Source organism: Sus scrofa, chromosome 6, assembly GCF_000003025.6.
Source record: "Sus scrofa isolate TJ Tabasco breed Duroc chromosome 6, Sscrofa11.1, whole genome shotgun sequence".
Lineage (NCBI taxonomy): Eukaryota > Metazoa > Chordata > Mammalia > Artiodactyla > Suidae > Sus > Sus scrofa.
The window spans coordinates 37,477,782-37,489,959 of record NC_010448.4 but is presented as its reverse complement, the minus strand read 5'-3'; the positions used below and the strand labels follow the sequence as shown (position 1 = coordinate 37,489,959).

At 38.3% G+C, this 12,178-nt stretch overlaps 1 protein-coding gene across 3 annotated transcripts in view; it reads right to left on the bottom strand.

Moving 5' to 3' along the window:
- NETO2 (neuropilin and tolloid like 2) overlaps positions 1-12,178 on the bottom strand; it is a 63,056-nt gene that overhangs the window by 16,630 nt on the left and 34,248 nt on the right. For all 3 annotated transcript variants that reach the window (XM_005664461.3, XM_021094240.1, XM_005664460.3), the window contains exon 7: positions 8,949-9,177. In XM_005664461.3, the coding sequence (XP_005664518.2) occupies positions 8,949-9,177 (229 nt within the window). The remainder of the gene's footprint in view (positions 1-8,948; positions 9,178-12,178) is intronic.

Below are 12,178 nucleotides of genomic sequence, written 5' to 3'. Positions count from 1 at the left end.
ATACTAAGAGAGAAGGTTATAGTGATACAGGCCTATCTTGAGAAACATGAAAAACCTCAAATCTAAAAGAACTAGAAAAAGAAGAATATCCAAGGCCCAAAGTCAGTAGGAGGAAAGAAATAATAAAGATTAAAGCAGAAATAAGTTAAACAGAGACTAAAAAGACAATAGGAAAGATCAAGAAACTAAGAGCAGCTCCTTTGAAAAGGTAAACAAACCTTTAGCTAGACTTTGAAAGAGAAACAGAGAAGGAGAAATAACAAGGATACCACAAGAATACAAACTATTGTAAGAGAATGTTATGAACAGTTACATGCCAAAAAACTAGGACAGCCTAGAATAAATGAACAAATTCTTAGAATACAACTCTCTAAGACTAAACCATGAAGAAGTAGAAAATCTTAATAGACTGATCACCAGTAAAGTGCTTGAAATAGTTATCAAAAATTCCCCCCAAAACAAAAGTCCAGGACCAGACAGCCCTACATGTGAATTCTACCAATCATTCAAAGAAAATTTAATATCTATCCTTTTCAAACTCTTCCAAAAAACCAAAGAAGAGAGAACTCTTCCCAACTTATTCTATTAGGCCAGCATTACCTTGATATTAAAACCAGGCAAGCAGAATTTCCATCCTGGCTCAGCAGTTAATGAACCCAACCAGTATCTGTGAGGATGGGGGTTCGATCTCTGGCCTCGCTCAGGGGATTAAGGATCTGGCATTGATGTGAGCTGTGGTTGCAGACATGGCTTGGATCTTGCACTACTGTGGCTGTGGCATAGGCCAGCAGCTGTAGCTCTGATTCAACCCCTAGCCTGGGAACCTCCATAAGTCGCAGGTGTGGCCCTAAAAAGACAAAAAATAAAATAAAATAAAACCAGACAAGGACACAGCAATAAAAAAATGACAGGTTGGTATCTCTGATGAACATAGATGCAAAAATAATCAATATATTAGCAAACCAAATATAACAATATGTTAAAAGGACCATTCGCCATGATCAAGTGGAATTTACCCTACAGATACAAGGGTGGTTCAACATCCACAAATTAATGTAATACACTATATTAACAAAATGAAGGATTAAAACCATATGAACATCTCAATAGAAGAAGCATCTGACAAGATTTAATACCCACTTACAATAACAACTCAATAAAATAGGTATGGAAGGAATGTACCCAAACTGATAAAGGCCATATATGACAAACCCCCAGGTAACATACTCAATGGCAAAAATACTCAGTGGTAACACACTCGATGGTAAACCCACATGTTCAATTAATGGTAAAAACTTAAAGCTGTTCCTCCAAGATCAGGAACAAGACAAGTATGCCCAATGTCACCACTCTTATCCAACATAGTACTGGAAGTCTTAGCCAGAGCAATTAGATAAGAAAAAAAGAAATAAAAGGTATTCAAGTCTGAAAAGAAGCAACATTGTAATTATTTGTGCATGACATGATTCTATATATAGAATACCTTAAAGAGTTCACCAAAACACTTTTGGAAATAATACATTAATATAGTAAATTTACAGGGTATAAAATCAATATCTAAAAACCTGGTTCATTTCTAGATACCAACAACAAACTAACAGAAAGAGCAATTAAGAAAAGAATACCATTTACAATCACAACAAAAAGAATACAATACCTAAGCATAAACTCAACTAAGGAGGTATAATACCTGTACAGTGAAAACTCTAAGACATTGTTGAAAGAATCTGAAGTCACAAACTAATGAAAATATATTCTGTGCTCATGACTGGAAGAATTAACACTGTTCATTTTTGCTAAAGCAAACTACAGATTCAATGCAATCCTTGTCAAATATCCCAAGGACATTCACAGAAACAGAACAAAAAATTCTAAAATTTATGTGGAAAACCCCAAACCCCCAATAGTCAAAGCAATCCTGAGAAAAAAAGAACAAAGCTATAGGTATCACACTCTCTGATTTCAAAGTACATTACAAAGCTATAGTAATAAAAATAACCATGTCAGTGGTAGAAAACAGACATGTACCTTAATGGGACAGAACTGAACACCCAGAAATAAACCCACACACATATGAATTTACAACAAAGAAGCAAAGATCATACAATGGAGAAAATAATCTTTTCAATAAATGGTGCTGGGAAAACTGGACAGCCCCAAGCAAAACAATGAAAGTAGACCATTATCTCACACCATATACAAAAATCAAATCCACATGCAGTAAATACTTGAATCTAAGACCTGACACCAAAGAACTTCTAGATGAAAACAAGTATTGTGCTCTTTGCTCTCAGTTTTGGCAGCATTTTTTTTTTTTTTTTCCCAGACAGGTCTCCTTAGGCAAGGGAAATAAAAGCAAAACCAAAAAGCGACACCACATTAAACTAAAAAGCTTTTTAACAGCAAAGGAAACCATCAACAATATGAAAGTACAACCTACTGAACAGAAGATAGTTGCAAGTCATAGATCCAATAAAGGGCTAATATCCAAAACAACAGAAAGAAAAAAACTGGATTAAAAAATGGGTAGAGGTATTGAGCAGACAATTTCCCAAAGAAGACATACAAATGGCCAATAAGCACATGAAAAAAATGCTCAATATCACTATTAGGGAAATGCAAATCAAAACAATGAGACATCACTTCACACCAGTCAGAATGGCTATTATCAAAACGACAAGAGATAACAAGTATTAGAGAGGATGTAAAGAAAAGGAACCCTCATGGAGTGTTGGTGGAAATATAAATTGGTGCAGCCACTATGGAAAACAGTTTGGAGATTCCTCCAAAAATTAAGCATAGAACTATTATATGATCCCAGTTATTCTACTTCTGGGTATTTATCCAAAGAATAAGACAACACTAATTTGAAAGGATATATGCTCCTGTGTTCATCATAGTATTATTTACAATAGCCAAGACATGAAAAGAACCTAAGTGGAGTTCCTGCTGTGGTACAATGGAATTGGTGGCATCTTGGTAGTGTTGGGACGCAGGTTCGATCCCTGGCCTGGCACAGCGGGTTAAGGATCTAGTGTTGCCGCAGCTGAGGCTTAGGTTGCAACTGTGGCTCTGATCTAATCCCTGGCCAGGGAACTCCACATGCCGTGGGGCAGCCAAAAAAGAAAAAGAAAAAGGAAAAGAACATAAGTCTCACTGATGGGCGAATGGATTAAGGAGATGTGGTACATATACGATGGAATACTACTCAACCACAAGAAAAGATGAAATCTTGCCACTTTCCGCAGTGGAAACGAATCCGACTGGGAACCATGAGGTTGCGGGTTCGATCCCTGGCCTCACTCAGTGGGCTAAGGATCCGGTGTTGCCGTGAGCTGTGGTGTAGGTTGCATATGTGGCTCGGATCTGGAGTTGCTGTGGCTGTGGTGTTGGCTGGCAGCTATAGCTCCGATTTGACCCCTAGCTTGGGAACCTCCATATATAGATAGGTCTTGAGGGTATTATGGTGACTGAAATAAGTCAGAGGGAGAAAGACAAAAACCATACTTCACCCATATGTGGAATGTAAAAATAATTAAAAAAAGAACAAGTCAAACAAAAACAAATACACAGATACAGAGAACAGAGTAGAGGTTATAGGGAGTGGGGAGGGCAAATGGGTGAAGGGGTTCAAATGTATGCTGATAGATGGAGACTATATTTTAGTGGTGAGCATGCTGCTGTGTACACAGAAATCAAAACATGATACTGTACACATGAAGCATATGCTATATGTTATAAACCAATAATATCCTATTATCAAATATTTTAAAAACATAGAGGAAAAGATTTATAACATTGTTTTTGGTAATTATTTCTTGATAATGACATCTGAAGCATTGACAAAGAAGCAGCAAAGAACAAACAGACAAATTGGGCTACATCAACCTTGTATCTCAAAGTACCACTATAAAGACAGTGAAAAGATAATGCACGGAATGGGAAAAAACACTTGCTAATCATATATCTAATGAGAGATTAACGTCCATGATATATAAAGACCTACAACTTAACCAAAAACCCACAACCAAATTAAAAAAATGAGTAAAGGACGAAATACAGGCATACCTCACTTCCAGACCACTGCAATAAAAATATTGGAATAAAGCAGTCATACAAAATTTTTGGTTCCCCGGTGCATATAAAATTATGTTTACAGTGTGCTGTAGTATATAATAGCATTATCTATAAGGAAACAATGTACATACCTTAATTAAAAAACACTTTATTGCTAAAATGCTAACCACCATCTGAGCCTTCAGCAAGTCATCATCTTTTTGTAACAGCAACGTCAAAGATCATTGATCACAGAGCATCATAACAAAAGAGGAAAACGTTTGAAATGTTGTGAGAATTACCAAAATGTAACATAGAAACATGGAGTGAGCAAATGCTGATGGAAAAACGGCATTTATAGACAGGCTCAATGCAGGGTTGCCCCAACCTTCGATGTGTAAAAAAACGCAGTATCTGTGAAGCACAACAAAGTGAAGTGCAGTAAAACGAGGTATGCCTGTAGACATTGCACCACAGAAGGTATACAAATGGTCACAAAGCATGAAAAGATGCTCAACGTTACTCATCGTTAGGGAAATACAAATCAGAATCACATGAAAAAAAAATCCCCTTAAACAGCCATTGGAATGGCTATTATAAAAAAATGAAACATAAGAAGGGTTAGTGAGGATGGGGACCAACCCTGCTGCAGTGCTGGAGAGAATGTAAAATAGCACAGCTGCTGTGGAAATAGCTGGTGGCTCCTCAAACATTTCAAAATAGCATATCCATACGATCCAGCAATTTCACTGCTAGGTATAGTATATACTGCAAAGAACTGAAAGCAGAGACTCAAACAGATAACTTTATCTGTATGTCTGTATGTATGTCTGTATTTTGTCTTTTTAGGGCTGCACCTGCGGCACATGGAAGTTCCCAGCCTAGGGGTCGAATCGGAGCTATAGCTGCCAGTCTAAACCACAATAACAGCAACGTGGGGTCCGAACTGTGTCTGCAGCCTACACTGCAGTTCACATCAATGCCAGATCCTTAACCCACTGAGCAAGGCCAGGGATTGAACCCAAGTCCTCATGGTGATACTAGTCGGGTTCGTTATCACTGAGCCACAATGGGAGCTCCTCAAACAGATTTTATACTAACGTTTACAGCAACTTTTATTTAGAATAGCCTAAAAGAAGAAACAACTCAGGTGTTCATCAATAGATTAATGGATAAACAAAATGTGATATTATACATACAATGGAATATTATTCAGCCTTTAAAAAAGACAAATTCTTAAAAATATTATGTACAAAAGACACAAAAGAACAAATATTCCATTTATATGAGGTATCTAGAAGAGGGAAATGGATGGAGGCAGGAAGTAGAATAAAGGTTCCTAGGGTTGGGGGTGGCGGAGGGGGGCATCAGGAGCTATTATTTACTGGGTTTGGAATTTCAGTTTGGGGTGATAGCTAAGTTCTGGAAATGGATAGTGGTGATGGTTGCAGGATGTTGTGAATGTGCTTAATGTCACTGAATTGTACATTTAAAATGGTTTTATCATAGTTTTAAAAACCTACAATCATTCTGGAAAGGCGCTTGGCAATACCTAACTAAACTATGTAAAAGTGACCTTCTGCATGAGCAATCCCATTTCCAGGAAACCATCCAGGAGGATATATTTCCAAGAATATGGAAATACATATGCATAACATTATTCACTGTAACAGTATGCTTGTAATCACAATATATTATAAATAACCCATATGCTCATAAATAGAGTAACAAATGACTAAAGTATGTACACACAATTATATTACTATGCACTTATAAATAATGAAGATATGGAGGGGCACAGTCTTTAAGGCATTAGCCTACTAATGGCCCCTTTGCCTGGCAAAGCAATAAAGCTATCTTTTTCTCCTTTAAAAAAAAAGAACAGATATAGAGTGATTTCCAGGATATACTGTGAGGTGAAAGAAGCAAAATGCAAACAGTATAACATGGTTCTCTTTGTGAAGAAAAAAGAGGATATAAGAAAATACAAATGTATCCAGTCTTTTGAGTAAAAACAAATGGAGGAAGGCTACACCAGGAACTATGGGATTCCTTACATAGAGAGAATGGGTAGGAACAGAGTGAAAGAACTGGGGAGGGGGAGTTACTGGCACAGGGGAGAGGAGAGGAGAGTAGAGTAACATTGGAGGGTATCCTTTTGTATAGCTCTCTTTGAACAATGACAACATGCCACATACTCCAGAATAAAAACAATTTAAAGTAACCATAAGGGGGGGGGGGAGACACAAAACAAAATACAAGGTCACCACAGTCACAAATGAACCTAAGGGTTATTACAAATGAACCACAAGGAAAAGAGAGAAGAAAACAATTAAACTAAGTCACTGGAACACCACAGTTTGACAGCGTGGCTCAAGACAAAAGAGCTGCACACAAACAGTACATACACTCTGCTAGAAATTTTCTAACTGGGACATGGGTTAGCACTCCTAAGATTACTTTAAGTGCATACAAGGATTGAACAAATACCTATATTGTGGGTAATTAGAGCCAGATTCCTCACTCTTAAGAGAAGGAAAGGACTTTCTGGAAACATGTTTGGTTCTAGGTCTGGGTCAGGGAAAACACAAGTTTAGCCTGGTTCATCCTAGAATCAAAGAAAGGAAGAAAGTGATTTGAAAAAATAAGGAGCTCCCAACGGCCAAGGCTGGGACTCAAGCAACAAATTAAATGTTATGGTGGAATAATATATATATATATATATACACACACACACACATAGAATAAACATCTATAAGTTCTTACTGACACATATAACTGAATAGATAAATGCAGGAAAAAGAAAAGCTGTTGTTCTCCACAGAATTAGAATTAACAAGTACGGAATGAGTGATGGCAACAGAAAACCATCATTAGGTGAATACTACATAAATAACTGTTACAGGCAGAAACTATTATCAGATGCTAAAATTCGTGACCAAAAGAGCATTTGCATAGCCTCAAAGAGACTTACTTGTTAGAAAGGAAAAATGAATAGTTCATATTGGAGAAATGTGGCAGTCAGTACCTTAATGAAGTGACCCAAGGCAGTGTAAGGCAAACCCACATTGTGTGCCCCTACCTCACTGCTGTGATACACTGAAAAAAGCTATAAAGTGAGATCTGTGGTATTCTTTTTTTTTTTTTTTAATTTTTTTTTAAATTTTTTTTGTCTTTTGTCTTTTTTTTTTTTCTTGTTGTTGTTGTTGTTGCTATTTCTTGGGCCGCTCCCGCGGCATATGGAGATTCCCAGGCTAGGGGTTGAATCGGAGCTGTAGCCACCGGCCTACGCCAGAGCCACAGCAACGCGGGATCCGAGCCGCGTCTGCAACCTACACCACAGCTCACAGCAACGCCGGATCGTTAACCCAGTGAGCAAGGGCAGGGACCGAACCCGCAACCTCCTGGTTCCTAGTCGGATTCGTTAACCACTGTGCCACGACGGGAACTCCCCGTGGTATTCTTGACAGAAAGGCATAATAACATCAATTGAATCCAAGAGAGAACATCGGAAAGGCCTAAATTGATGGGCATTCTACTAAGTAAAGGGTCCAGTCTCTACAAATGCATCAAGGTCATTAAAGACAGAGATAAGTATCACAAACAGAGGAGACTAAAGGAGACATGACAATTAAATGCAATGTGGAGAGAACTATGTCTAGATACTCATGTTACAACAGAACAAAGGGTGGGGAAAAAATGTAAATGTAATGTATACATGTAAGGATAACTCGATACCCTGGCTGTACAGTCGAAAAATTAAAAAAAAAAAAAAAAGCAACGTGGAATCCTGGGACTTAAATGGGAAAACTAGTGATATCTGAGTAAGGTCTATATATTGGTTAATAATAATGTATTAGCATTAATTTTCAGTTTTACTGTAGTTTATAAGAAATTAACATTGGGGAATCTGAATAAAAGGCATATAAGAACTCTATTCTTTCTTTCTCTTTTGTCTTTTTTTTTTTTTTTGCTTTTTTTTTGCTTTTTAGGGCCGCACCAGTGGCACATGGAAGTTCCCAGGCTAGGGGTTGAATTGGAGCTGCAGCTGTCGGCCTTCACCATAGCCACAGCAACACCAGACCTGAGCTGTGCCTGTGACCTACACCACAGCTCACAGAAACTCCGGATCCTTGACCCACTGAGGGGGGCCAGGGACTGAACCCACATTCTCTTGGATACTAGTTGGATTCATTTCTGCTGTGCCACAATGGGAACTACTGTACTATCTCTCAACTTTCTATAGCTTAAAATTACTTAAAACTTTTAAAAAAGAAAATAGCCTATCTAAATCCCTGGGGGCCATAGTTTGGTGGATTCACAATTATTTCACCAAGCTGAATTCATACTGCTGATAATCATTATTTTTTATCTACTTAGGGCGGCACCCATGGCATATGGAGGTTCCCAGGCTAGGAGTTGAATTGGAGCTATAGCTGCTGGCCTACACCACAGCCACAGCAATGCAGGCTCCAAGCAGCGTCTGTGACCTACACCACAGCTCTCGGCAATGCTGGATCCTTAATCCACTGAGCAAGGCCAGGGATTGAACCTGAGTCCTCATGGACGCTAGTCAGATTTGTTTCCGCTGAGCCGTGAAGGGAACTCCTGATAATTATTTTTAATTTTGAAAATCTCGAGAGAAATCTCCATTTTCTACATTCCCTATCATATGCATAAATTCCCACACCTTTAACAGACAGTGTGGCAATTTATCCATTACCATGTTTGTTTTTTCTCACCCACGACAGTCAATTAAGAATACACACTAAGACTCAGTTATAGTTATATTCTGTGACCCACAGTGTTTGTCAAAGGGAAATGCTCAATAATTGCATTCTGAATAAAAGATTACATGAAAGACCTTAATGCTATAGGAATTATTTACTTACGCTCCACAAAGGAAGTAAAGAGCATTCTGAACCTGCTAAGCCGACTACCTTCATCTGCCCACATCCGTATTACCCCAACTCCTGTTTTAAGCATTACATCATTGGCCACTGTGCTGCAGAACTTGGCCTTGAGATTTTCAATAGAACTGCTTCCATCGTAGACTGCAACAAAGTTTCTCTTGCATTCATTTGAGTGCTCCATTTGATAATCTAGGAACCTCAAATAAATCTGCAACATGAAAATAAAGAAAAGCACTGCTTTTAAAGATGTATAATTTTAATGCTCTAGTTCTATTATCCAATCAAAAGGTAGACTGAGTTGAGTTATAACTAATAGAAAAATAGTAGATAAAAGGCTGATATCTAAGTAGGTAAAATAATAAGCCTAATGGTCTGTTTCTTTGGTTGTCTTAATAATGGAACTAAGCATTAAGGAACCTAAAATTTGTGCTCTGTCTATAAAGAGATGAATTTTTTGCTCCATGAGGCATTACTGTCTTACATATTTTTCTTATTATAAAACAATCTCATGATACTGACAAACTGGGAAAATAAAAGAAACACACATAATTCTGTCACTCTAACAACTACTGTGGTAAACGTTTTTGAGTTTTTCTTCACATTTTTAAGACCTAAGCTTAATTGTAAGATACAACCTGCTTTGCTGTAATGCAAGTTATATATACACTCTTCATAACTGTAGTCATTCTCATGATGTCTTATTTATTCGCACACTATCCTACTGTTGCACATTTAAGAGGTCTTAAGATTTTACTTCAAAATAACAAGTTCCACATTTTCTATCAGAAAGATTTAAACTGGGGTCCCAAAATAAGCACCATTAGTATTCTATTTTGCTTAGTATCCTTTTCAAATTTTATAGGCAGCTTGCTACCTGGCACTAAGTTATTCTTAAAATGTGCTTGAATCTTTCCTTCTTCCTTCCTTCCTTTCTCTGCCACCCTGCAGCATATGGAGTTCCTGGGCCAGGGACCAGATCCGAGCCGCAACGGTGACCTACGCTGCACTGTGGCAACGTGGGGGTTGAACCTGCGTCCTGTTGCTACAGAGACGCTGCTGATCCCATTGTGCCACAGCAGGAACTCCACCTGGCCCATTCTTATCTGAAGATTTCCATTAGATTCGAGGCTTAGCTAGATCATGAACATTCATCTTTAGGCTGTGGACTTAGACCAACCTTGGGCATTTTCTCCAAAAGAAAAGGAAGAGTAGGTATTATTCTTTGCAGGCAGGGAGGAAATTAAAGCTCACAGCGATTAAGGAAGCTGCCTGAGGTTACTCAAGGCAAGGATTTGAACCCAGATTGGTCTGACTCTTAAAGGGTGTGCTCTTCCCATTCCTTGGGATGGTTTTTATGTGTGGGGGTGCACGCGCACACACACAATTTGAGTTTTGGTTCTAGTTGCTCATGTGTGACTCTTCAATTAAAATTTTAGTGAATAAAGAACAAAGATTTTCTGTGATTGCCATTGAAGACATCTAATGGGTATTCACTCGCTGACTGCTATCTCTGAGGTAGCCATATGCCACACTTAAAAAACAAAAACACTAAAACAAAAATGTCAGATATTTTCTCCCTAAAATATCCCGATGACATAAAACTAAGAACAAACAACTTAAAAAATACAGTCCAGAGTTAAATTTTAAGCCAGTAACTCTGGCTTATTTGCAATGGCCAGTCTACCGCTTACGTGAGAATGGTGGAGACTTAGTGGTAATGGATTTCCATTTCACAACTTCACAAAACCTCCATCAACGTATTTTAGCAGAGAAACAATATGTTCGCTTAAAGTTCATAATTTGTTCTCATTAACTTCTCCATCACTTATTTTCCAAAACATTCTGCCCATAGCTCTCTGATAGTATCACTGATGACTGTCATCATTCGTCTTCTCCATTAGATTTTAAGGTCTTCCATTTAGGCAATCGTACGCTAATTATATCCAGTATAATTCTTGCTCAGGGGAATTAATTAAAAAGTGACTAGGCTTATAAAACCTAGTTTTGGTAGAAATTTTGTAGACCATCAAGGAGTCTGAGTATTTACTTTCTCTCTCTTTTTTTTTTTTTTTTTTAAAGTTTTAGGGCCACACATCCAGCATATGGAAGTTCCCAGGCTAGGGGTCGAGTGAGAGCTACAGCTGCCAGCCTACACCACAGCCACAGCAATGCCGGATCCTCAGCCCACTGAGTGAGGCCAGGGATCGAACCTACATCCTCATGGATTCTAGTCAGATTTGTTACCACTGAGCCACAATTGGAACTCCTACTTTTTTTTTTTTAATCCAAAGAAACATGGTACTTGTAGAAGGCTATAGAAAATACTCTAAATATACAACTTTTTAAAAGTCAAAGTTTTAAGGTAAGCCATGTGCCAAGAATGACATTCTTTTCTATTGTGAATACAGCTAAATATTAAGGTTAACTGTTTAATTCAACTAACCTTCAGAAAATATTTCTAATAATATTTAGAAAAACTGAAATGGGTGGATGGGGCACAAACTACTCTTCTCTCGCCCAGACCGCAGAAGAAGAGACCTTTGACTAAACATAAACAGTCTTGGCCTCTCACCCTCTCCCACGCACTCCCCAGGGAAGTGGAGTGAGTCACCTGGATTGTGGGGAATTAGTCTCTTTTCCCTCCCTCTTTACCTGGACCAGTGAGTAAGGGAAACAGTGATTTGCGTAAGTGGGTTTCTTCTGCAATGCCCTTTCCTTGGATGGGATGGTCCAGTCTAGACAGGTGGGAGGTGGTTCTGGTGGGCAGGGAATTAGCAAGTCTAGTTTGACTCTCTTTCTGTGAAGCTACTTTGCTAACCGTTATTGCAAATAAAGCGGCTATTCTGAATCTCCACATTCTCAAGTGGCTCATTAACTCCAGTAGGGAAAAGGATGCTGCTATTTCTTGGTGCCTCCGCAGATCCCAACAGAAATGGAATGAAATCCTCGGAAAGCTGTTTTTTTTTTTTTTTTTTTTTTTTCTTTTTCTTTTCTGGCCACAACTGTGGCATGTGGAAGTCCCCGGGCCAGGGGTCAAACCCATGACATGGCACCAACCCGAGCCACTGCAATGACAATACTGGATCCTTAACCCACTGAGCCACCAGGGAACTCCTAATATTTTTTCTCTTAAATTTCCTCAGTAAAATAATTTGTTTAATACAATTAAAAATTGATCCAATTCCCATGTCAACTGTGTATGGTATTTT